General features: G+C 51.9%; 1 protein-coding gene across 1 annotated transcript; it reads right to left on the minus strand.

Annotated features, from left to right (window-relative positions):
- MXRA5 (matrix remodeling associated 5) lies at positions 1-27,079 on the minus strand. The gene is made up of 7 exons (XM_025984600.2): positions 26,921-27,079; positions 24,666-24,881; positions 18,932-19,061; positions 18,310-18,700; positions 11,181-16,187; positions 7,721-8,621; positions 1-3,096 (listed from the first exon to the last, which is right to left on the minus strand). Exons 2-7 carry the CDS (start codon positions 24,869-24,871, stop codon positions 1,188-1,190), a joined length of 8,544 nt encoding a protein of 2,847 aa, XP_025840385.2. The 5' UTR covers positions 24,872-24,881; positions 26,921-27,079; the 3' UTR covers positions 1-1,187.
- Between the last annotated feature and the right edge of the window lie 518 nt (positions 27,080-27,597).

The raw sequence follows: 27,597 nt of genomic DNA on the forward strand, positions 1-27,597 counted from the left end.
TTTGGAAAATATTATTTTATTATCAAATGTACATTATATTGACCTTAAAAATACAGTAAAGCAGTCATGGGGGGAACATGTCTGTTATTTTCCATGAGCACACATTGATGGGGGGTTGGGTGGAGGAGACGTTTCCGGGCTTTTCCAGGAGGCTCTGGATGCTTTGTGCAGGGTCACGGCTTAGCTCTCTCCTGCCCTCTCCCCCGACGTCAGCTCTCAAGATAAATCCACAAACAAGGAAATCCAATATCCCCGACTCCCACACCATAGGGTTGCCGGGGAAGGTAATATAATAGCGGTTTCTGAATGTGCTCAAGGAAGTTTGGAGGACTTTTTTTTTTTTTTTTTTTTTTTTTTACAATTGTATTTCCATGCCTGCTCTCATGTATCCAAGTCTTGTAAAGACCAATAATTTATTATTTTTAATGAGACAGAGAGCACTTCTCGCTTTCTGGCCTCATCGTCTGCCCGGAAAGAAAATATAAAATGTCTTTATGTGAGACATTATCTAAAAAGTGAGTTCCAGGGAGAAAGTGAGTTCCATTATATATAAAAAAAAAGTGAGTCCCGTATAAAGTGGTGGCTGTATTGTATGAAACTTGCACGTTTGCAAAGACATCAGTCAGTGCGGTGGTCCTAAGCCCTTGTAGGGCAAGCTGGAGCTCTAACGTGGCAGGAAGTGAGAGACGGGTCGTCATTCTAGAACATTCTATCGTGTTAAGAAACTGCAGCAGGTTAACTAGGGGACACATCTTCAACGGGGTAGCAAGGCACTGGTAATGTCTGCGGTTGATTTTCAGTGAATGCTCCTTAGGTCCGCGACACACGCCCGGTAAGGCATAGACGTGGCGTCTGCAAGACAGACACCACCACGAGCGCGTGCCCAGCCCCCGTGAAACGCCAGACAGGAGCGGGCGACATGCTGTAAACATGAACACAAGTCCCCGGGGAGGCCGAACCGTCCTGCCCGTCTGCATGGCTTCCCTTCACGGACAAGCGTAGGTCAAAGTCAACATGAACCTGAAACCCAGCCGGGGCGGGGGCGGGGGCGGGGGGGTGGCCACCGTGCACCGTGACGGGTCAGTCAAGGCTTCTGACCATCCGGCTGCAGCAGTTCCTTACAAACGGGGCTTTGTCCTCGCTTCCCAAGCCATGGCCGGGGAGTCCGTGCGCTGCGGGCGGCGTTTTCAGTAGACGTGGATATAAGTAGTCTTTGAGTCGGTGCCGAGGATGTTCTTGGCGGTGCATTTGTAGAAGCCGGCGTCTCTGTGTGTGGCCTGCTGGATGGTCAGCGAGCCCTGCGGGTGAAGGAACCTGTTCCCGTACAGACGGGCCTGCGCCCCGGCCGTCAGGTGTGACTTGTCCGGCAGGTCCCAGGTGATCTCTGCTTTGGGAATGCCCATGGCCATGCAGTTCATCTTGACCGTGTTCCCGGGCCGCGTGTAGATGACGGGCGTCGGCTCGCTGGTGATGCGGGGAGGATAGGCTATCACGATAACCGGGAAGTTCATGACGGAAGGGCCGTACTCGGTGTCCGCCTTGCACACATAGGTCCCCCTGTCAAACACCGAGGCGTCGCGCACCGTGAGGGTCCCGTTTTCCCACAGGGAGAAGCGCCCCCGTGTCTGGGGGCCCTCCAAGAGCATGGTGTTGGGGAGCGTCCAAGACAAGCGAGCCGGCCGGCCCCCCGGAGGGATGCAGTGCAGCTGCAAGGTCTCCCCGTTGATGATGCTCACCAGGTTGTGATACTGGTTGCTCGTCTCGGGTTTCAGCCCCACCTTCAGAGACACCAGCCTCTCCGTGTAGCCGGCCGAGTTCCGGGCCACGCAACGGTAAGCCCCGGCGTCCACGGAGGAGAGGCTGCTGATGTGCAGCATGCCGTCCCCCTTATGGTAGAACCTCTGCAGCTGCTGGCCACTCTGGAGCTCCGTCCCGTTGGGGAGCACCCAGAGCAGGGTGGGCGTCGGGGTCCCCGCGGCCGAGCAGTTGAGGCTGATGGTGTGGCCGGCCATGGCAGTGATCTTCTCGCTGACCGGGTCGTGGAAGATGGGCTTCTCCACGGGCTCCAAGACAGTGAGCTGCACGATGAGCCTGGCCTCCCCGCCCTCGTTGCGGCCGATGCACGCCAGCTGCACGGAGTCGCTCTTCCTGAGACTCCGAATGTCCAGCGTGCCGTTGCGGTGGATGGTGATCCGGTTCCCGTAGTACGGGGCCGGGAGAACCACGCCCTCGGGAAAGGCCCACAAGACTCTCGGCGTGGGGATGCCTTCGGCGTGGCAGTCAATGAGTTTGCGACTCCCGCCCGCGGCGATCTCCCGCACGGTGGTGATGGCGTTGGGGTTCCCGTTGATGGTGGGCGACCGGACGTTGACGTGAATCCAGACTGTCTTCCTGTCTTCCCCGGCGCTGTTCCTGACCACACAGGTGTAGTTGCCACTGTCTGAGCGCTGGGCTTTCTGAATGAGGAGAGTGCCGTCCTGATATATCTGGTACTTCTCGGAGGAGGCCGGGATCAGCCGGTTGGTTGGAGAAAGCCACGTCACCTTGGGTGTGGGCTCCCCTTTGGCTTCGCACGCGACGGTGACCACGTCACCGTAGGGGACCTGCACCATGGAGTACGTCTTGTTCCGGATGGCGGCGGGCTCGGACACCACCTTGACCCGCACCCTCATCTCATCCTTGCCAACCTGGTTCTCGGCAAAGCAGGTATAATCCCCTTCCTCGCGCATGCCCACCTCGTTGAAGTAGAGGGTCCCGTTGTTGAAAACCACGTAGCGCTTGGTCCGGCCGCCGCCGTCGTCGGACTGCATGAAGGAGTTGACCAGGCTGCCATCTGGGAGGCTCCAGGAGATCTCAGGGTTGGGAAGCCCGGTGGCCACACAGTCCACTTTCAGGTCACCCCCGTAGAAGACCTTGTGGTCATTCTCCTCCTTGTGCTCGATCTTGGCCGGTTTCATGACCACATTCACCTTGAGCATGACAAAGTCGTCACCAACCTTATTCCGGGCAACGCACAGGTAATCCCCCGCATCTTTGTCCGTGACGGATTTCACCACCAGGGTCCCGTTGGCAAACACCTTGATCCTGGTGTCAAAGCTGACCGGGGAGAAAAAAGAAAAGGAAAGGAAAGAAGAAGGATGTCAGTGTCCCATATGCTCTGTCCTGGCTTTAGGTCACCAGAATGAAATGAAAACATGTGGTTCTGGGACGTATCTGGGCACATGGCGGCTACTTACTGCAAAATGTCACGCGGCTTTTGCAGCCTGCAGGGGACTGCGTTCACAGGCGGAAATGATTGATCTACCTCAAATAAGAACTCTGACTCGGTAGAGTCTGACCTTTGGCTGGCCTGGCCACTGACCCAAGGAAGCGAAAGGCAGTCAAAGACTTCCACCCTGTCCCCGTGGGTGTTATGCGCATCACGCATTCGCGTGGCGGTCGGGGCACAGCGTCTGGTTATGATAAAATCGGGTAAAATGCGACAGCCGCGGAGAGAATGAACCTGAGGGAACTCCGTGAAGAGGTGCAGTTCTTCCTGAATAAAATGTTCCAGACACAACGGTTACCCTTGACAACCCTGTATTATATCATATCCCGTTACGAGGCAAGAGGCTGCCAAGGGGCTACTCCATGCACCGTGTAATTGGGGTTATTCCTGGCTATTCCTGGACTTTTTTTTTTAATTTTTATTTATTTATGATAGTCACAGAGAGAGAGAGAGAGGCAGAGACACAGGCAGAGGGAGAAGCAGGCTCCATGCACCGGGAGCCCGACGTGGGATTCGATCCCGGGTCTCCAGGATCGCGCCCCGGGCCAAAGACAGGCGCCAAACCGCTGCGCCACCCAGGGATCCCTATTCCTGGACTTTTAATGGTAACATTGGGTCAGAACATGGCAACATCAACGTGACGTCTTCTTCCCTAGACCCTGAACCTAAAGCTGGATGACGTTCCCCAGCTAGCTCCATAAGCCGGCGTTGCATTCCCCTGTGTGAAATGATAACGCCGGACCTAGGCCCACACACCTCTGGGTTAATGGTTCAAAAGCTTTTCAAAACTCATGTTTCGAACGAGAGGTGCAAACACTTGAGACGTTCTTCCTTTAAGAGCGTCCAGATTGAAAAAAATCTCAGTTACACATAATTTGTAATGGTGGCATTGGGGGAAGGTGGGGGTGGCATTTGAATCCGTAAATATTCCCTAAACATTGCATTATTTGGACAGCGTGTGTGGAACTGTATTGTAGAGCGACCAAAAAAAAAAAAAAAAAAAAAAAGTCTGCCTATGGTTGAGTCAACTGGATTATTAGGAATAAAATACAGCTACTAACAATGACCAAATAAAGTGTTTTGTTGGCTGCGAGTGTGAATGAGGCCAACATAAATCAGTAGGAGGGGAGCAGACAAAGAAATTTCAATGCGTCGTGGAGTTTAGAATCTAAAACTCTGTACAGTAGCTCATTTTTGCCAGCATTCGGGAACTGGGAAGCGGTGACTGGCAGCCTTGGTCGTGATCACGACCCACGGAGTGACTGAGAAACATATACATGCCTGCCCATCCCTGGGGATCAGGCTTCAAGAAAAGCTCTGATATCTGTATTTTTAAACAGTCCCAATGTGTAGGCAAGGCATAGAGCCCGCTCCTTTATAGAACTCACATGGGTTGTTTAATCACGCTTTCCTGAGAATGTAATTAGTACAAAATTTAGTAAGAAGGAAGCCGCAGAGACAGCGATTTGTGATTTATGGGGAGACACTAGCAGAACGGCTCGCATTCGTAGCGGGATCACATTCTTTTGCTGCCGTTCATTCAGCGCTGCCTGAGTCATGCCAGAAAGAGCTGAAAACAGTTCTTCTGCACATGGCAGTGCATCTGCTGGGCTGGGAGATAGTCCAGGGAAAACTGCATACGTGGTATTGCGGATGGAGGGTGCAAGGTTCACGAGGCACCACCCAACTGTCTAAAGTTAACACTCAGCCTCTGAGAAAGCACGTTTGCCTTCTTCCTGCATTGGAAAGACACGAGGGAGGCCAGGAGCAGCTGCACAGAGCCCCCGAGGGCTGGCTCCCCTCCTCATATCCTGGGGCGGCGGGGGGGGCGACGTCCACATGCATTCCTGCCTGAGCTGACGGGCTGTGGAGGCTAAAAATGCACCATAAGCCAGAGTCTCTCCATCATGGCACCAGTGATGCTTCCTTCATTTCATTTTGCCAACCACGGTCTCTGCTCTGTATCTTGAGATGCGTACTGAGGACATTAGCTCTTTTGGATCTAGCCGATGGTTTCCCAGCCTGGGGCACTGCTGACATCTGGGGTTTGATGACTCTCTGGGGTGGGGTGTCTTGGGCACCACAGGGTGCTGAGTAGCATCTCTGGTCTCTGCCTACCAGATGCCACAGGCAGCCTCCACCCATTCTAGTGTGACAACCAAAAATGTCTCCAGTCATTGATGGGCGTTCCCTGGAGGCTCCATCTGTCTAGTTGCAAACTACTGCAATAGATGGATACATGCATACATGTCTGATGGATCGATGGATAGATGGATCGATGGATAGATGGACATAGGTGATAGATGATAGATAGATAGATAGATAGATAGATAGATAGATAGATAGGTGATATATAGATAGATAGATAGATAGATAGATAGATAGATAGATAGATGATAGGTAGATAGATATGATGGATGAATACATAGATGCAATGGATGGATGCATAGATAGTTGATGGATGGAGATAGATATGATGGGTTGATAGATATGATGGATGGATAGATATGACAGATGGGTAAATTATATGATGGATAGATGGATACATAGATACAATGGATGGATGGATAGAGATATATATGATGGATGAATCGATAAATAGATGCGATAGATGGATGGCTACATAGATAACATGGATAAACATATAGGGTGGATGGAGGGATACCTAGATACCATGGATGGATGGATAGACATAGATAGATAGATAGATAGATAGATAGATAGATAGATGACAGGTAGATATGATGGATGAATACATAGATGCGATGGATGGATGGATACATAGTTGATGGGTGTTGATAGATAAATATACATGATGTGTGCACAGATATGATGGATGAGTAGATATGACAGATGGGTAAATTATATGACAGATAGATGGATACATAGATACAATGGATGGATGGGTAGATAGAGATAGATATGATGGATGAATGGATAAATAGATGCGATAGATGGTGGCTACATAGATAGGATGGATAGATAGGATGGATGGAGGGATGCCCAGATACCATGGATGGATGGATAGGCATAGATAGATAGATAGATAGATAGATAGATAGATAGTAGGTAGATAGATATGATGGATGGAGAGATATGGTGGATGGATAGACATGATGGATGGATGCATGGAGGGATGGATGAATGAATGCATAGATATGATGGATGGGTAGATAGAGATAGATATGGATGAATGGATAAATAGATGTGATAGATGGATGGCTACATAGATAGGATGCATAGATAGGGAAGATGGATGGAGGGATACTTAGATACCATGGATTGATGGATAGACATAGATAGACACATAGATAGATATGATGGACGGATACATAGATTGGATGGATGGGTGGATGAACAGACAGAGATAAGTATGATGGATGGATAGATAGACATGACGGATACACAGAAACGATGGATGGGTGGCTAGACAGATGACGGTTCAGTTGTCTTTCATACAAGGTCAGAGCGTCTCAGCCCGGGCACTGCTGACATCTGGGGTGGCTGACCCTCTGCTGCGGAGCGTCCTGGGCACTGCACAGCTTTAAGCAGCGTCCCTGGTCTCCACTCACTGGATGCCGGTGACACCCCCATTTCCTGAGTCATGTCACCCAAAAATGCCCCCAAGCATTGCCCGACGGTTGCAAACCAGTGCTCTATGTTCACACACGTGGGACCTGAAGACGCTGGATGAGAAGGGGACTTTCTTTGCAGCCAAAAAAGTAAATTGTTAGAATTCTAGGTGTGCCAACCTGGTGCCGTATTCATGCCTCAAATGTTTTTTGTGTTCACACCGTTCAGCTTCTATGCGTTTTGTCGAAATCACACAACACACATAGAAGGTAACGTAAGTGTTGTATCTAATATTTTTTTTTTAAATTTTTTTTTTTAATTTACTTATGATAGTCACAGAGAGAGAGAGAGAGAGAGAGAGAGGCAGAGACACAGGCAGAGGGAGAAGCAGGCTCCATGCACCGGGAGCCCGATGTGGGATTCGATCCCGGGTCTCCAGGATCGCACCCTGGGCCAAAGGCAGGCGCCAAACCGCTGCGCCACCCAGGGATCCCTTGTATCTAATATTATCGCTTAACACAGGGATAAAATATAACCATTAAAAGAAAAGGTTTTTGGTTCATTTTTTCCCCCCTTTGGAGGGGAAGGGGTAGGAAAGGAGAAGGAGAAAGTCCAGATGTTTCTTCTCCGTCCTGGTTTCTAAAGGCAAGATCGCATTGGGTGGAAAAGAAATGCCCCTTCCGCGTGGGGCGGCACACACAGGGAGTCAGATCTGCTCGTGTCCATCCCGGACGCAGAGTCATTCCCTTCTGTGCCTGGCCCCATGGAGAGGGCTCCCAGGATGGCCCCAGCATAGCCCAGGACTCGGTCCCCAGCGCCCAAAGGGGACGCAGGTGCAGGAGCGCAGTGATGGACGGCGAAGCCAGAGTAGACACGTACCTGAAGAGCGAGTCCATCATGCGCTTGGACGGCAGCCGCCAGAGGATGCGCGGCCAGGGGTCCCCCGAGGCGCTGCAGTCCAGGCGCAGGGTGGCCCCATAGCGCACGTCCGTCCTCTGCGGGGAGGTGCCCGTGATGCGTGCATTGGCCGCCGCCCGCTGCACGGTCAGCTGCACGGTCCTGCGCGCCGAGCCCACCAGGTTGGCGGCCACACATTCGTAGCGGCCGCTGTCCTTGGGCGCCAGGTTGCGGATGTAGAGCGTGCCGTTGGGGAAGACGAACAGGTTCCCGTTGATGAACTGCGACGGCCGGATCTGGGTCCCATCCCACAGCACCCAGCGCACGCTGGGCAGGGGCGCGGCCTTGGCGGTGCAGTGGATGTGGATGCTGAGCCCCGGGGGCAGCGAGATGTTCTCCAGCTTCTCCTGGTGGATGACGGGCGGCAGGGCCGCCACGTGGAGGCGGATGGCCAGGCTGTCGGCGCCCGCCGCGTTGCTGGCCACGCACTTGTAGACTCCTCTGTCCGAGAAGGAGGCCTCTTTGATGGACAGGGTCCGGTTTTCGTGCAGCGTGACCCTGCCCTCCACGGGGGACACCGTCTGCCACACCCTCCGGTCGGGGAAAATCCAGGAGATTTGCGGGGCTGGGGTTCCCTTGGCCAGACACTCCATGGCGATCGTGTCTCCCAGGTACACCGTGACGTCCTGGTAGTGGGAGGCTAGGATTTGGGGCTGCTGGACCGTCACGGACAGCAGGACTACCATCCTGTCCACCCCGTGCAGGTTTTTGGCGGTGCACATGTACTGGCCCCGGTCCTGCACCTGTACCTTTCGGATGACAAACGTGCCATTCTTCAGGACCTCGAACCGTTGTACTCTGGTGTTCGGGGTCATGAGAGCACCTGGCAATCGGAACAGATACGGTCAGCTTGCACACAAACACACCGTCTCCGTCTAAACCAGTAAGGGGGATTATTGGTTGGTTGGCCGAATTCTTCCCTTTAGGTCCCAAGCAACAGACCAGACGGCACGTCCGATATGGAGAAAATAGAACATTCTGTTTCACCGTTTTTGACTCTTACCCCAATTCCAGAATCAAGGCATATGCGGCCCCCAAGCAAAGGGCAGCCAGCCAGCACGGGGCTCGTAGAACGTTCTGGAAGCGGCCGTGAGACCCAGGTCGTGCCCAGGGACCTCCCTGTCACTTGAGCCCCTACAGATGCAGGTTTGCTTCACCCACAGAGACACTGAGCTCCTCCAGTCCCCAGACGTGCCACCACCATCCGCCTGCACCCCGGCCTCACTCCTGAGCCACAGAGGGCGGGTCGCTACTACTACTACTACTATGCGCTGCTACAACCGGGGACACGTGTCTCTCTCCCTCCCCCACCGCAGACCCACTACGTTTTATGTCACATCCTCTTGGGGCTGGGCCACCGTGACGATCTGCATTAACCACGTGTGCCTGATGCTTTGGCATCCGGGTCGTGCTGACCCTGCTGGGAGGAAGGCCCCTTCCAAGGCCTAGCCAGTCCCTAGAATTAGCAGACAATTCACCTTTTAAGTGCAAAGCAAGCAATTCAGAGCTCACAGGGCCACCCTCTTTTCTCACACGCCCAGGCCACCACTCACCTGCTTCAGTCACAGGGCAGGTACCAGACAAGTGGGGAACCCTTGTGCCCCAGAACCCACGGAAATAATTATTCGAGCCAGCCAGGCCTAAGCCTGCTCACCCTGCCTCGCCTGTTTCTTCTTTCAGAAACCACAACAAAGGCTCTTGTGCACATTCTCCCCTCTCCCTCTGCCTGCCGACAGACGCCGGTCCTTCCCTGTGTGGTCCCCTCCTCGCGGAGACTGAATAATAAATGGTTCTTCAGTGGCAGGCATTTCCTGATGTGCTGGCTCACCATTTTCTGAATAACAAATCCCATATTTAAAAACTGGAAAGCCCTGAGTTATGGCATTCTCTTCGTCTCCCACACAGCTGGGCTCCTGGGTCCTGCTTCCACCACCGGCTATTCCGTTGGTTCTGACAAGCTCCGGCAGGAGACGCCGGTTCGTGGGGATGTGCAAAAAATGACGGGCATGGCCCTGGGGTGCTCTGGGATCACACAAAGTAGGGGAGACCCTACGGGTTAATACAAACGGGATTTCCCAGTAGAGAAACCAAGGCACGGCCCTGTTAGCATGAAAGCCGCACGGCGTTCCCCATTCGCTACTTTGAGCAAAATTCCTTATTAAATCATTACGAAAACATATGACATCAATGTTGAGCCGATCAAAGAAGTCTGTAATCCCCCTGCGCCCAGAGCCTGTGCTGAACTTTGGAGCATTTCCAACGCTGGTGAGATAAACCTAAGAAATGCACAGTTCCCTCAAGTGCTATTAGCATAAATCATTCCTCTGTCATCAAAATGGAGAAGAAAAAAAAAAAAAAAAAAAACCCTGTGATCAGACTCCAGGCCTGAAGGATGTGGCCGTGTTGAGAGAGAAAGAAAGGGAAAAGGGGGCGAGGTAGGTCTTTCATGCTCAGATGGCCCTTTCCTGTCACCTGGTGATTGTTTTGGGGCTCAAATCAGATGGTCATTTTTTACCACTTTACCAGGTGCCCTTTGGGGCATCCCAGAGTTCCAAGTCTAGACCCTTGTCATAGGCTGAGTTGGGTCCTCCCCCCAGAATCCATACATTGAAGTCCCATCTCCTGGGATCTCAGAACATGACTATTTGGAGGTGGGGGGGGGGGTCTTTCAAGAGATCATGAAATTAAAATGAGATCACTGGGGTGCCCTATAGTCCAAGGGGACTAGTGTCCATGTAGGAAGAGGGGATGGAGACAGACATGCACAAAGGGACAATCACGTGAGGACACAAAGAGAGAGGCCCAGGAGAGAGGCCTCGGGGGGACTCAGCCTTGGCCCCACCGGATCTCAGACTCCAAGCCTCCAGGACCAGGAGAGAGTGTAGGTCTGTCTACGAGGCCGCCAGTCTGTGGTCCTTTGTGAGGGCAACCGCAGCAAATGAACCCGGCCATGTCTCTAGGTGCCAATCAAAGCAATGTCTGATGAGCCCAGAAGCCCAGATGCATTCACGTCCAGCAGCCAGTGGAAGGCCAAGAGGACGGCTCCACCACTCCTCCTACCCGCCCCATATGGGCGACCTTTGTGCTGGGCTCCTCTGGGAAGACACAAGAGGGGCTCCTTTGTGAAATATTCATGGCCTAGGTCATGCCCTGTGCAAACCACCTGTGACATGCTGTCATGGTCCCAATAAAATCCCATATAGCTCATGTAGGAGCTCTGGTTCCCTACTTCCTGTCCCCCGATGGGTCCAGGCTCTCAGATGTCCCCTCCCATCCCACCCATCTGTCCATAGGCCAGACTGTAGCTTTGCCTGAGGTCACAGCCTCAAGGAAGCTCCCTCTACACAAGCCCCGTCAGAACGCAGACACGTAAGCGCCTCACCTGTAGAAACCTTTGTCCAGGTAATGAAAGGCGTGGGTTTCCCCGTTGCCTCACATGGGAACACGGCGTCTGTCTCCGCGGTGACAGACACGCTCTGAGGAGATTTGGTGATAATCTGGGGCTTTTCCCCAGCCGTCCAGAACTTGGATGCAGGGGGCCCTCCAGCAGAGAAGAGCTTTGCGCTGCTCTGATGGAAGCTTCTGGAAGGCTGGCCGGACGATGCCACGAAGGGGATGGAGCTCCGGGTGGAGTAGACGACAGGGGCGTTCTGGGAGTTTGTGGACGGTGGCCCCGTGGCCCGGGGAGGGTGCAACAATGGAGGAGCGGGGGGACCAAAGTCCACGTGGATGATGCTCTGGGAATGTATCCTATTGTACGGACCCGGGTTGACTTTTCTCTCTCTTATCACGGGGGCAGGAGACGTGGGCATTTGGGGCTTCGGAGTAACTCCCAACTGCGGGAAAGACAGAGTCCTGTTGAAAAAGAAAGGGAATCTTCCACTGGGGTGATGGGGGACTCTTGAACTCGGAAGCTTGCCAATAGGGTCTCTGAGATCCGGGATGTTGTTGTTTCCAAATACTTTGGAGTTGGCGTTGAATCGGTCCGGCCCTTGGTCAGTAAACTTCGTGGGGACGCCAGGTTTGGGCTTAGGCGCCGGAACAACGGGAGTCGTCGTACTTGGTGGTCTTGGCGTCGTTGAGTGCTTCTTCTCTGGCAAGACCCTTGAGGGATAGGCCGTTATTTCTGGTTTGTTGGTCCAGTGACGAGGGGGATGGAAAGTCACCACGTATCTAAAGGAGCCTTCCGTGGCCGCGTGGGGTGGCCTCGCCGTCCCTCTCGGCGGGATCGGTTTGGCAGGAATCCCAGCTGGCTGGTGGAAGACTGGGGCTCTCCCGCCCTGGTGCTTACCATCGGGCACACGTGGAAGACTGTTTTGGGTCTTTCCGTCAAATGCTTCCTTTTCCAATTCGTGCTTTGGAGCGGAGTGAAATTTATCCTGGTTGGAAGGAGGGGTGGATAATTCATTCGGCGTCAGGACGTGCTGCGTTCCCTCACTATCCACCGGGGGTGCCTTGGCCTCTGGGATCCCCACGTAGTTCAAGAGAACATTTTCCCTGGAATCGGTCGATGTTGGAAGTGACTTTGAAGTAAGAGGTGTGGGCTGCGTGAACGCCTGAACCGAGGACACAAGAGTGGTGGCCGGGGATGGGGATGCCGGCTCCGCTATGGGGGCAGGAGGTCTAACTTGAGCTGGAGTGGTTGCGTGATGATCTTGAGCACGGATGGGGCTTTCTGACTCACTTGAAGACGGCTCTACTCTTAGGCTCGACACAGTGGTTGAAGCAACCACTTCTTCTGCTGGAAACAGTGTAGAGGCTGCAACTGGTGGTGGAAACTGGGCAGGAACACCCACATCCTCCAACTGTGTAGGAAAGGGTGAGTCCGTAAGGGTTTCCACAGAGCTGGGAACAGGCGTGTCCGTCTGCAGCCTCCCAGGCTGGGCTGCGCTTGGGGGATTCCAGCGTGAGGTCTCTGGGAAGCCGGATGGCGCCGATTCCCCCTGACGTTCTCCCACAGTGGCCACCTCAGAGCCAGAAGGAGATGCAGCACTCGTGAAGGAGTCGTCAGGGCCCGAGCTGTTGGTTTTAAGGCCGTTTAAGGTGATTGCGACAGGGCCCGAGCTGTTGGTTTTAAGGCCGTTTAAGGTGATTGCGACGCCATAATCCATTTCTCTTCCTTCCGATACAGGCGTATCGCTGACGGCACTTGTCTCTTGGAATTGATTGGGTGGTGACGGTCTTTCCGTGGCAGTTGTCGCAGAATCTTTCGCTGCAGCCGTCCCGCGTGGGTCCCCGGTTGTCAGGGAAACGGTCGTAGATAAGAGTACAGCTTCCAAAGTGGCGACGACGTGATTACGTTTATTTTCCGGGGAAGGGCCGGGCGCGGACACAGGGGCTGGAGGGCTCCCCGTAGAAGTGGAGTAGCGGTGTTTATTCGGCCTCCTCCCGTGTTTCCTTCGTGGGGTTCCCCTGGAAATGGGTTCGGCCTGCTTCTCTGTCTCCGGCTGCTTGGTGACACCAACTGTGCCGTCAACCCGAGATGTCGGCGCCGGTGTGCTCCCCACGTGGCCTGGAGCCTTTGTTTCGGGTACTCGAGTAGGTCGGGGAGAGAACGCCTCCGTTGTTGGGGCAAAAGTCGTGGGCACGTGGGTTTGCTTCTGGCGGTTCCGGAATCTCTGAGGGCGTAATCTCCTCCTCCCATTGGGTCTCCTTCGTGAAGGGTGAGTGGTCAGCCCCGGAGACGACGTGGTCTTTTCCGCGGGCATCACGGCTGCTACTGTGGGGGTGTCTCTGTCAAGGAGAGCTCCCAGCGTGGTTCCCCTGGAAGGTGTAAAGAGAGTGATGCCATCCACTCCTGGGGTAGAGTCAAGCCGAGTGGTCGATTCGACTCGTTTTCCCATTCCTTCAGGACTCCTGGAGTCTGTCGGGTCTCTCTCTGGCATATCTTCTTCCCTGAGTGTCTCAGAAGTGTCCTCTGGACCCTTTTCCACCCGTGGGTTGTCTTGAGTGCTTAAAGCAACTTTCCCAAGCCGGGCGTCCTCTGTTTGTCCCCGTGGATGTCCTCGCGACGGGGCATCTGGCTCCCCTAACGTGAGCCCTGCTAATGGTTGGGATGTCCTGGAGTCAACACCCCACAAAGTGGTAGTTGGCGTCAAGTGAGTGGAGGTGACCTCTTTCATGTTCTCTTCATCTGGCTGTGGGTTGGCCTCCAAATCTGGTGGAACGTAGGGTACGGTCTCAGACTCAGCCAAGGAGATGGCACCCAGTGGGGCCTCATACTCGCTTGACGTGGGCTCCGCCATGGATCCAGCATCTACTGCAGGCCAGCCCTCTGTGGCTGCACTTTCACCGGCCTGCTCTTCGTAGACCATGTCCAGGGGCTGCACAGTAGGAGAGGATTTAGGAGGCGTGGCCCTCAGGGTGGTGGCTGTAGCCCACGGTGGCCCAGCCTCAGTGGGAGTTGTATCCTCGCTCTTAGAAAAGTCGTGGTCAATGAATTCTTCCAGATGTGTGCTTGTTACTCGGGGTTCAGCAAGAATCACCCCACCGTGCCCACTTTCCGGTCCCGACCTGGCTGAGGACACGGTGCTGGAGCCCTGGTCTTCGTCACCAAACAGAGATGCATCTGCTGAGGTTTCTTCGACACTGATGGTGGTCCGTGCAGGTGATACTGCGGGAGGCGGAACGGCAGGCAGAAGAGGTGTCACTTCTGGACTCACGGATGGAGGAGTGGTGGTTTTGACCACCTGGGCTATTTCAGTTCCCTTGGGAAGGTTTTTCCCACGTACTCTGGCCAAAATATCTGCCCAATGCTCTGGATTAATCTGTTTGTTTGCCATATTTATCCTCCGTCTGGACTCAAACACTCTGCGACCTTCCGCGATGTTCGTCTCTGGTTCTTTTTCAGAATTCTTCCACGGTTTGAGTTTTCTTCGCCCCTTCTTGGTCTTCTTACCTCCGGTGACGGCATCGTCTTTTGTCTTCATGAGTAGCTCCTGGTCCTTTGTGTGGAGCTCTCTCCTTGGAGCGTTCTCTTCATCTCCTATGCCTGAACCGCCTTCGTCCTCCACCACGTCTCCCGGCACCCTGGGAAGAGTCTTCCCACCCGGGCGTCTGCCCTTTTTGGATGACCGGCCGGATCCTTTCTTATTCACCGTGAGCCCCACAGTAAAATGATCGGCCCCTTGCTGGTTGACAGCCACGCACCTGTAGAAACCGCCATCACTGACTTGGACCTTTGGGATGGAAAGAGTTCCATTGGCCAACATGTAGGCGTGTGACATGTTAGCCATATTATTAATTATCCTTCTGTTTGGAAGAACCCAGCTGAGCTGGGCCTCGGGTATAGCCAGCGCACTGCAAGGCAACATCACTGGCTCCCCTGGGTTCTTCTGAATTGTCATTGTATGACTATCAGATGGCTGAGTGGCAGGTGGTTGCACAAGGACCCTGTATACCATCCGGTCCATTTCATCCCGCACCTGAGCAATGCACTGGTACAAACCCGAGTCCGACTGCTCTGTTGATTTGATCCTCAGCCAGCCGCTGGTGAGGATGGAGAACCTGCCATCCTGGTCCTCCAAGGGCGCTTTCAGCACAGACCCATCCGGGAGCACCCAGAAGATGGACGGACTTTCAGAGGCCTTCACGTTGCAGCTCAGCTGGCACGGGCTCCCTTCCAAGACAGTCTGAGCTCTTTGCACTGCTCTGCTGGGCTCGATCATCACCCAGCTTCTGCTCCGAGACTGTGCTGCCTCTTTGGCGGGCATCGTTAACGAATGGTGGGAATAATAGGAGAGCAGCACCTTTTTGGCCGTACTCTGACGTCGGTTGAGTTGGATGTCTATGGACGGCTGCATGACCCACTCTGGTTCTGCGAGAACGTGGGCTCTGACGCCCGTGTAGTAAAGGGCATCGTCATCGGCGTCTTGCCTGTACTGGTAGGTGACCTTGGGGTCTTTGCTGAGCGTGAGTTCTTGGTTCAGCTTCACAGGGACCTCACTGTAATACGCGATCAGTTTCCACAGCTTCTCGTAGTTTTCCCGTGTCATCGGACACTCGAAGTCCAGGGCAACCGTGGCATTTATATCAATCTCTTGAGGGTCCGTCTGGTTCAAGTGAATTTTGTACACATCCATGGGCTTCTTGATGTCACAGACCAAGTTCACCGTGTTCCCGTGCTCGTCGGTCATATTCAAAGAGATGTTCCACGGGGGGAATTGGAACCCCTCCAGGGAGAGCTGGCCCTCACTATCCTCTTCTTGTCCCTGCTCCTCCTCACTGTTGCTGCTCCGGTTCTGTCTCAGGGGAGACTCGATGGAAGGCTTCAGGCAGGTAATGTCCTTCAGCTTGTGAATCTCTTGTTTGTGCAATTTTTGGGGAGCAGAGCACATGGCGCATAACTGGCCACCTTCGTAGGCTTTGTCCTTCTTACACTTCAGAGTCCCTAAAACAGGCAAGAAAACAAACATGCGATGAGTTAACGAACCTAAGAATGGCCTGTCTTGCACACGGCCAGAGGAGACAGGCTTTGTGTGCATCTTTATCACCTCGGCTCGTGGCCATAATGATTTCAGGCTTCACTCGTTGCTGTGACTTCACCAATGACGTTAAATCAATTCAACACAGACTGTGGAAAGGCACCACCGCTGTAGAGCTACTTGACCACGGATAACAAAAAACTACTTTCAAAAGTATTTTTAAGACTTATTCTGAAACAACTCTCTTCTCACACATTATACAAACTTACCTTCTCCAAAGGCCCAGGAGAATCTGGACAAAGAAATGCAACCCAGGAAATCAGTTCCAGGTTGAAGGACCCGCTTTTGCCACAAAGCACATCCGTATCTCCCTTTTATAATGGTTTCTGTCGCTATAATCTTTCATTTCGGGGAGCGTCTACATTTTGGATTCACAGTCTCCTCTTGGCTTCCTGGACATCAAGTGTTCCAGAATGTTCTCCTGATCTGGACACTGCTCTGCCTCTTGCTCTGTTTTGTCCTTCTCTGCTCACCGACTCATTAGCGATGGAGTGTGGCCCCCTTCCATCTCGCTCTGCCCCGTCATCCATGGCCTCACCCACATGTAGGTTTCCAACACCACCCATTATCCGGTGATGGCTGCCATATGTGCTTCTCCAGTCCACACACATCTTATGAACTCCACGCCCAGGTTTCTGCTTGATGTTTCCAAACCACAAAGTCTCCTCTCATTGATCCTTACAAGACCAAATTATGTTTTCTCTTTGCTCCAGACCTAGATGCCTTTTCCATAGCAGTAGATGGTGCCACACTATCTCAAGCTGGGGAAAGGAGAAGACTACAGCCCTCTGGATATCTGCCCTCTTCTTTCCATTCCCACTGGGCATGAACCAGTGAAAGGGCCATCACCTAGGAGTTGAATGTGGGACATGAGTTGTGTGTGCAGGAAGTTGTGTGTAGATGAGTACAGGCCAAGGTGCTAAGTAGAAATTGAGGACAGCAAGATCTCTCAAGGAAGGTGATTTTTAAAATATTTTTAAATATTTTATTTATTTGTTTGAGAGAGAGAGAGGAGAGCACGAGTTGCAGACGGACAAGTTGACTCCCTGCCAAGTGGGCAGCCCGAGATCATGACCTGAGGTGAAGTCAGATGCTTAACCAACGGAGCCATCCAGACACTAAGGGGGAGGGCCCACATGTGGCAGAAGGTGGGCAGTAGGTGGGAGCACGGTTGTGTAGGAAGTCCTGGTAAGAACTGTGCGTTCCATCCCAAGAGCAATGGGAAACCAGTGGACATTTATGCAGGGGTGCGGCAGGACCACATGCTCCCTCTGAAAATTTGTTCTGACAACTGCTCTGTGTGGAGACAACTGAAGGAGGCATGACCAAGGCTGCAAAGACCTGCCCAGAAAGCCCCAAACACCTGACTCTCCGCCCAGAGAGAGAAGGAGCTCCACCCAGGCTGGAGGCTATGAGGATGGACGGGAGCCAACAGAACCGGGATATGGTAAACCCAATGGGATCGAGGTTGGGGTTCAAGGTGTGGCTCGAGGAAGAGGGTAAAAGAAAGACAAAAAAAAAAAATAAAACCTTCCTTATTTTGAATCAAAATCTACTGTCTTGCAACTTCTACACATCACTCCTGGTTTTTTTTTTGTTGTTGTTGTTGTTCTCTGAATCACTGCAGAACATCCCTCTCCCCCGTTCTTGAGAGAATCATGTCATAGCCACTGCTAGCCTTCTCTCTTCTAAGCATTCCTGAACTCCTCCTCATAGGACAGGGATGCACAGAAAATCCTCCACGTAACCCAAAGCTGCCTGTAATACTCCAGATATTCAATGTAAGACAATCCTAGTCAACTGTATACAACTGATTAAAGGATCACCGCTTTACGCTTCACTGAAGGATACATCCACGATGGAACAGAGACGTCTTAACATCTAAGTTGTACACTTTGCACGGGTGTTTCCCACCCTACTGATTTGACAAGAGAAAGCCACGTCTCAACACCAGAGAACGTAACCTTTCCAGAAGGGTAAGGGGTGTGCCGCTCTGAGCCACCTTCCTTCCCTCTGCTCTCCTCTTACCTTTGGATTTGGCATCCCATTCCAGAAACCACTTCATCTCGCAGTCACACGACCACGGATTCCCATGCAGGTAAAGATTCTCCAGAAGCGGCATGTTCTGAAGCATCCCCGTGGGAAGGGTCCTGATCATGTTGTCTGCGAGGTAGAGGTGTCTTATGGTAGAGAGCCTGAAATAATCCAGAAACGTGAACGTGGAGAACGTGCCGGGGTGGAGCTGGTGCAGCAGGTTTCCCTCTAAGTGGAGTAGCCTTAGGGATGTTAAGCCTTTGAAAGCTTGTGGGTGGATAAATTCGATCTTGTTATGGTCCATATGCAGCCTCATTAAGCTCCAGAGCCCCTGCAGGGTCTGTCCCGTGATTACCCGCAGTTTATTGTAGCTGATCTTGAAAACCTAGAAAGACAGGGGATGGAGCAGAAAGTCCTGTGAGTAATTTAGAAAGCCACAAACAGACATGGAAACTACAACAAAGGGCAGGGAAATAATGACATTAAGCCGGTTTTTAACCTAAAAAAAAAAAATGGCAATTTTATTAATCGTTAGGGAGCATTGTATCACTTCCCACTATTCATTAATGATCGTACAGGCCGCAATTACCGATGCTCGTAAAAGCACAGGGTTTACCTGGAGGGAGCTGAGGTCTCTTAAAGCCCCGTCGGGGATGCTGGGGATGTCGTTGCCATGAATCATAAGTAGCTCCAACTTGGTCAGTCCCGCAAACGAGGTTTCTGACAAAGCCTGTATACTATTAAATCTAAAAAAAAAAAAAAAAAAAAAAAAGAATAAGAAACAGTGAATGCTTAAACCCCATATGGGGCAGATTCTGCAGCCTGCCTAGGAACAATTTAGCAAAATGTTGACTCTGAGGTCTACCGGTGCCGTTCCCAAAGCACAGTTGATGGTTTGTGCCCATGTCCATTTCCAGGGTCCAAAGGAAAGCTGAAAACATGGTGTTGGTGTTGGGCGGTTAGCTCTCTCGTTGGGTCCTTGAGAGCCCGGAGCCGAGCCCCTCCTCTCTCTTGTTCTGTGATAATACAAAGCTACTTCCCAACTTGCCTGTTTCTTTGCATTCGTGCTAATTCTCTGCAGCCAATGACCCTCGTGTCATTCATCATTACTGACGCTTTCCTGTGCACCTTTCCAAGGAAGGGCCAACTGGACCAGCTTCCGCTAGAATCTAAATCCCACTGATTTGTCTAAAATTGCCTCTAGCTCTATTAGCAGATTCCTAGTCAAAGTACCCAGCAAATATTCCTGAACTGGACAAAGGCTATTTCACAATGACCAGTGGCCATTTCTGATGGATTCCCTGAATTATTTCTAAACATTCTGGCATGTTTTTGGGTTTTGTTTTTGCATCAACAATGGTAAAGATGAAATGAGTGAAAACTCCTATATTGGAGGGCGGTTACTTTGTGCCACTGTTTCTGCAGAAATACAACACATCTAGGCTGACTTCTCCCTACCGTCTAGATAAAAGGAAACAGATCCTGTAGACAAATGCAGGTGAAGTGCTCATACCTACAGCACAGGCTGCCAGGTCCAATTTTCTCATAAACACAAATGTGACTGAACCCAGACCCCTAATCTGAAATCAAGATGTGGGGAATCACTCCTCTAAGAGCCGGCTTTAGGAAGCATCACCTTTCAGCTATAAATTCCAAGAAATACAATCTCCCAGAGCAAAAAAAAAAAATGTAATCCCGACTCCTTTTGGTCATTTAACTTATGGAATCAACAGACAACTGTACACAGAGGTTCCCTCTTCTGGATTATATGGACAGCTTCTGCACGATGTTTGGGTGTCACAACTGGGGGGGGGAGTGTTAGTGGCATCTGGTGGCTAGAGACCAAGGGTGCTGTTAAATACCCTACAATGCACAGGACAGCCTCCCGCAATGAGCGACTCAGCCCCTAATATTGAGATTTGGAAACTGTCCAAGCAGAAGAGACTCTGTCTGTTGGTCTATTCATCCACCCATCCATCATCCACCCATCCATCATCCATCCATCCACCATCTATCTACCTACCCATCAGTCTATCCATCTATCATCTGTCTATCGCTCTGTCCATCTATCATCTGTCTATGCATGCAGTCATCCATCCATAATGTATCTACCTACCACAATCTATCCATCCATAGTCTATCTACCTACCCATCAGTCTATCCATCTATCATCTGTCTATCCCTCTGTCCATCTATCATCTGTCTATGTATGCAGTCATCCATCCATAATGTATCTACCTACCACAATCTATCCATCCATAGTCTATCTATCCATCATTCATCCATCCATAATCTATCTACCTACCCATCAGTCTATCCATCTATTATCTATCTATCCATCTGTCCATCCCTAATCTATCCATCCAATCATCCATCCATAATGTATCTACCTGCCCATCAGTCTATCCATCTATCATCTATCTATCCATCCATCCATCCATCATCTGTCTATCCATTCATCCATCCATTATCTATCTATCTATCTATCTATCTATCTATCTATCTATCTATCATCTATCTATGGTAGTGGTCTGAATGGGGGGAGGCAGTCTTGTCCCCATGGGACATTTGACAATATCTGGGGTCATTTTTGGCAATCACAACTGGAAGAGGGGGAAGGTGCTACTGGCATCTCATAGGAAGAGGTCAAGAATGCTACTCAACACCATCCAAACAGGACAGCCCCCACAACAAGGAACTGTCCTAAGCAAAATGGAAATAGCACCCCAAATACCAAGTAGACTGAAGTTGAAAACTACAGTCTAACCCTAGATGGGATGGTCTATGACCTGACACGTGGCCTCCGTCACTTACTGTTTAGGATTCTACAATGAAATCTATCTGGGATGGTGAAGCTCTCAGGGAATGGATGGCCGAATCTGAACTTCTTCCCATTTCTTGGTGCCTGGGGTCTGCCTGGAAACAGTAAACAAGCAGGAGGATGGTATCAGGAGAGGTAGGTGGGGTTAGCAGGAACCAGGCAGCCTAGGAGCTGGGAGGGTGTGGGAAGGAGCGTGTTTCAGTTGTTCCAACGTCAACGGGAAATGATTGGAAGGTTTTAAGAAAAAGAGTGACAAAAACTAAGATATGTGTGAAAGTGACAAATGCTCTACTGCATGTAGAGGGAGTAAGTATAATCACCGGAGATGACCCTGGAGGTAAGAAGAACAGAAAGGCCAGAAAGAGGAGGCAGGTCTTAGGACAGAAGAGGTGAGAGTCAAAGGCTCAATGTCTAGAACAAGTCAGAAAGATGTTGCTCTTCTTTGGCACTTTTTGGTCTCAGAGTGTGCGTTATGCTCACTAGTGTTATGTGTCTTTGTCACCGAAAAATTGTCACTTCCAACTGGCCATTCAACCATAACGGTGGGTGCCAAGGTGGAGAAGGTGCAGGGAAGGCATGTGTTTGAGGTCAGGGGGACAGCACTGTTTGGACTCCCTCACGCCTGCATAAATCGGCCCCCAGTCCTGGATGGGGAAGATACCGGGTCAGGAATCTGTCTTACTGTATCAATTTGGTGCATTTTCTTTCCTCTGAGGACCCGAAGCGTAGGGATGAATCCCTGTGCGCCCATCTAGAATCCAGCAGGGGCGTGGGGAAATCTGTGGGGCTCAGGGAAGAGACTGAAAGGACTCTGCACGGAGGTCAGTTGCGCAACACGATCACCCCCCCACACCCCCCTTTGCATCATGTCCTGATTGACAGCGACTACATAACGTCTCAAGTGAAATGCTTTCTAGTATATCACAAATACACGCAAGACGCCTTCACCGATACGGGTTAGTATTGCAAAACGAATTTTAAAATTAAAAAGGGCCCTGTGGGCTTTGGGGAGACTTAGAAAGAGGTCGTGAAAGCTAGTCTTTTCATCAGGGGGACGGATTCTTTAAAGATCTATAAATATGACGCTAAGTGGATGATTCTTTTGTTGTTGTTTGTTTACTCGAAAATACTTGGAAAGCAATTTTTGCAAAAGCTCTAGGGCTGTGCAAACAGGAAACAGCGGATCTCTCTCCTTCCATGCTGAGGACCCTGAAAACATCTGTGTGGGAATGAAAGATTTCATTAGTGCCTTGCCAATAATCCCTCATTCTTTGAGAGTTTCCTACTCCTTCCAGATGACTAGAAGACAAATCAGACCCTGAGTCCGATCTGTATAGACATTCCCGTTCTTTCTTCCCTCCCCCCACCAACAACATGCACGATGACAGTCTCATTAATCTAGTTTGAGACCGATTTTCAGAGAAAGTGCTGAGATATGAGTGGTCTTATTGATGGAAATGAAAACATGCCATATTGACTCATGTTACCAATTAAGGCAGATGCAAGTAACATATGTTGGTGCCGGGAAGCTCTTCCTTAACCGTTTTCCTTTTTTTTTTTTTTTTTATGTGATGCAATGACGTCTCAAAATACTACTGCCACCGATAGGAAAAGAGAAGATCTTGATATCTGTGTTCTATTCCAGTGGCAAAAATCTGGGGAGACCCTAATTCGTTGTCTTTACCACTTAACGTTGCTTAAAAATGCAACCAGCAGAAAGTAAGTTCTGACTCAGAAATTGTTGCACCTGCGTGAACTGTTTCAACGTAAAGACGAGTGGAGGGAAAACAGCACAGAAATTCTAAGTGAGGTACAGACAGCTTGATGAGCCACCGTCTACTGGTGTGGCCAAGTATAAAGCCACCACATAGTCAGGAGGCATGTGGCATCTTCTCCACCGTGCACTCCAACCTGACGGCCAGTAGGGAAAACACGGACACCCCAGACCCTCAACATGCAACAGGTGGCACATTGGTGCCTTCTAGGCCGGAAGCCAGCAGAAAACCGTTCTCCTTCACCTCCCCCATTTTCACACTTTCCTCGGGGATGCCACAAAGGCCTCTGTGATACTACCTCCGACTCTGTGCTCTGCCAAGGGGTCAGGCAGTACGGGACAATACCCTGACGGTGGTTCACGAGAGCAACAACGGCCCCGAGACAGAACCATTTTGCACACCTTGCACGGAGGTGCAAGAAACGAGAGGAATCAGGGGCGAGCTCTGCAAATGCACCACTAGCACGGCGCATCCTACCCTGATTCAAACCGGTGGGAGACGATCTTCCTTTCCTCTCTCCCATTCGGCGGGCGATGTGTCCTAATTAAACTGTAAGTTTGTAAAAGGGAAATTGGGTTAAGTATTAATATCCCCTCTTCTGGCAAAGACGAACGGTTTCCCCTACTCAGCTATCCTCATTGTGGTTGGATTTTCAGATAATCAAATCATAAGGTCTCTCAAGACTTTATGGAGAAAACTAGGGAATGATCCACTCCCTTAGATTAGGGAACTTCCTATCGTACCGTCTTTACTTCCCATTGTCTTCTTCTACTCCTAGTGGCCTTTACAAATGCAAGAAGATCTTTTTTTTTTTTTTTAAATTCTGCGCTCTAAGATGTGCAGGCACATGTATAATTATGTGCTCATTGACTCAGGTTTGGCCATTGCATTTTACTAAAATGTCCCATCAGCGGCCAGTCATCAAATCTTAAATTATTTTCATTGTGTTGTAGATCATAGAAAATGGCTCATGTATTCTCCTGGGGAAATTCAAATAATTGTTTATAAGGTTGCACGTGAGTACCTATAATTCATAGCAACTAATATGCATGTATAGGAAGCGCTCATGTGAATGAAACAAAAATTTAAAATATAAAAATTCTATCTTAGATGCTGCACAAAAATGCCTCTTTAAAAATAGTCAAAATACTTGTCAAACTATTTTGACAAATAGCCAAAATACAAATACTAACTAAAAATAGTTAAAAATGCGTTTTCAGTGTATCTTCTGAGTCGTATTTTTAAAGAGGCAAAATCTGCAAGAACTCTTTTATTTCCCCCAAGGTTCACAATCACAACCTCCAGTTAACGTAGAATGTCAGAAATGTCCAATTTATTTTAAAATTATGTTTAATGGCTTCTGAAGTCTGAGTAGTACTTATCTATCTACATGCTGTCTGATACATTTGTAATTAATATGTAGTAAACGATGGTTATCAAGGGAAATCTCTCGACACACTGAAGTTGTTCGGGATGCTCGGTTATTAAGGCTGATGATAGTGGTTGCAGTTGATGGATACATTCAGGTAATTGCCCCCAAAGGACCGCACGTAGTATCGTTAGAATCCATCACCCTCAAAAAAAAAAAAATCCATCTCCCTCCATTCTGCCCATATGGCCGTATGCATCGCTAGATAGAGCGACACGGAAAGAAATAGGCCTTTGCACTGACGTCAATGCACATATACGTTCAAAGAAAAAACAAACACGCAAGCAAAGAGGCTGAAATCGTTCAGTAAGAATGTGGTACAAACCCCAAATTGATTCTTTCCACATGTTTAGAAATCCCAGCGGGCACAGAAGCCAAGGAGCGAAACGTGCAGTGGACCTCGCTAGGAACGTAGCAGGCGCAAGGGTGAGGACAGGAGAGCGCGGGTCGTGGATGTCCCCAGAGCAGAATCAGCACCACGGACAGTGCTCGCCAGTGCGCCCGCGTTGGCATCTTGTCGGGGTGCCTCATCCCTGGACACCTGTCGGGGAAGCACAAAGTGATATCCGTTTATGGCCAGGTAACACTTATGTTGGGCGAACGTGGCTTCAAGCGTGCAGGGACGAGCTCTGCAAATGCACCACTGGGAAGCTGGTGGTGTGGAGCTTCCCAAGCCGTCGTGCGGTATCCTTTAGGGACACAACATTTCTGAGCCAAGAAGCTCGAAACTTGTTTTTCTGATCTTTCCGGGCGAAGCTTGATCCTTCTGTAGAATGGGATCGGAATGGCCGACTCGGACACTACGATTTGGAAGTCTCCCTGCGCGGAGAGCGAGGGTATGGAACAGACACACCGGCACGCACCAAAATGCATACATGTGTGTTCGTACACGCGTATTCACGTAGCATTTGTATGCACATGAGAGAAAAAGGAGAGACATCGATGTTTAAAATAAAGCAATTAAAATGACTATGTGCCTCTGATGTTAATTCTGAGCCTTTATACACCGTACGTATTTGAATTTAAAAAAGAAAAAAACAAAACTTCTCTAGTAATTAAAATACTCCGTGTCCACCTCCGATGTCAATTCCGAGCTATTATATACTCTACATATTTGAATTAAAAAGAGAAAAAACACAAAGCTTCTCAAGAGGGTCATTATTACGAGTATTCCCCTTTATAATGACCTTCTTTACGTATTCAGTGTATCTTCTGGAAGCGTTTAAAGGCTTCGCGTTTGCTAAACCCAAGCGTATCCCATTATCCGTGGGTTTGTACTATTCTTAATTTTTGCTAGCAAGAGCCACAGGGTTGCAATGGTGCAGCACGGCTGTTCATCGGGGACGCAGTTTGTTAAAATCTGACCTTAAAGGAGGAGGAAAGGAGTTCCCCGATGACGTAGGTTCAGGCAAAGAGAACCGATCAGTGCAGTCATACACACAAAAATGGAAATGCTCCGATATTTCACATAATTGGGGCTGCACCATTCGTTTAGAATACCAGTGGTCATGTATCTACTTTTTTTTTTTTTTTTCCACGCACTGGCCATCACCTCATCATCTTACGTGTTTGTCATCTCCTGAATGAAGTGGACTTGAAAATAGGAACGCACCTGGAAAGCAAAGCGCGCGGCCCAGAAACTTGGGCCCGCCCCGGGGGCAGCGCTAAGCGCTGATATAAAACCCAGGCGCTCACACGCTGGGGGCATCCCAAACCCAGAGCTTTCCAGTCTTTTACCTCGAAATAGATGGTGCCCTAAAGCCCGCGCGCGTCTTCTCTGGTTGCTGCGCGTCCGGGCAGGAGGCCCTTGCAGAGGGAGGCTCAGCTCCAGCTCTGCGCTCGGGAGCCAGCGGGTTCCTGCAGCCTCCCCGGCCGCCCGCGCGCTTGGCCTCGGCCCGGGAACGCGCGCTGTGCCGCCGGAGGATGGCCCGGGGCCCGGGAGTGGCGACGCCTCCTCCGCAGCCTTGGTTCCCGGGACCCCGGGAGCGCGCGCCCCAGGCGTGGCGCGGGGAGGCGCCCTGAGCGCCCAGGGCCTCCGGGGCCGGCGCGCGGCGGAGTGGGGCGGGGGGGCGGGGGGGACTGGCTGGCGCGGCGGCACTGCGCCCTGGCCCACTTCCAGCGCCGCTCCAAGGAAAATATGGGCTTTCCCCGGAACGCAGCTCGGGGGGGCCCCTGGAGGTACGCGCTGCTGGAGCCCCGCACACCAGGAGCCGGCTCTCCCGGATGGTGACCTCTGCAATGTCTGCTTCGCCCCAGCAGGCCGAGGGACTCCCCCTTTCCAGAGGAAGAGGAGGGGGGACTTGGGCGCCGAGCTCTGCTGGCGCCTCCAACGCAGGGCGCACTCGCTTTCACTTGGGGGTCCCATGGGCGCCTCCCTGGAAACCAGGGATGCTTAGGTGCAAGGAGGCAAGGGGGAAGGGAGTCGGGGATCCTCCCGCAAGAGAGAGCTGGCCCCTGGGCCCCGGAGCCACGGACAGTGCCATTTGTCCCCTGCGCAGCCTTGCCCTTGGCCAACCCCCAAGTCCACCCCTGCAGCAGAGCGCGCGCCCCCCGGGCGCCCAGGCTGACCTTGGTCCTCACCTGTCGTTCGGAAGCCGCGACGCACGGGAGCGGGGCGCCCTGAGCCTCCGCGGGGCCGGGGCGCGCGAGTCACCGCCGGGGGTCCGCCGGGGCCATGCCCTTCCCGGGCCGGGGGCGAGGCGGCGAGGCTTCCCAGCTCGGCGCGGCGAGCCGGCTCCCTTTTATTCGCGTCCCCGAGTCCACGCCTCGGCCCACCCCCACCCTGCCCTGCCCCACCCCGGGGAGACGGGGCGTGGGCCCGAGCCCAGGGACCCTGGCCGCGCGCGCTGCGCGCTCAGCCCTCCTCGCGCCTCTTCATCGCGCCTCGGCCCGGGAGGGCGCGCCCCGCCGGCTCCGGCTGCAAGAGCGGCTTGGGGACACGCAGTTCCCGGCCCCGGAGGGAGTCCGGGGACCAGGGGCCCGGGGAGGCACACGGTCCGCGCGCCCCGAGCGCGCCTCGCAGCCCGGCGCGGGAGGCTTCCCTCGCTCGGCTCCGGGGAAGGCAGAGCAGCGGGGCTTGCGCTCCTCCGGGCGGGCGGGCCGCTCCTCTGGCCCCGAGCGCGCGCGGGAGCCCCCGGCTGCAACGTGAGACCCGCGGCCACGCCCTCGCGCCTCTCCCGGGGCTCCCGGACGCCCGCCTCCCGCCCGCCGCCCGGGCCCTCCTGCCAAAAAGGTGGGACTGCGCTCCTCGGGGCCGG

Source organism: Vulpes vulpes, chromosome X, assembly GCF_048418805.1.
Source record: "Vulpes vulpes isolate BD-2025 chromosome X, VulVul3, whole genome shotgun sequence".
NCBI classification, from domain to species: domain Eukaryota; kingdom Metazoa; phylum Chordata; class Mammalia; order Carnivora; family Canidae; genus Vulpes; species Vulpes vulpes.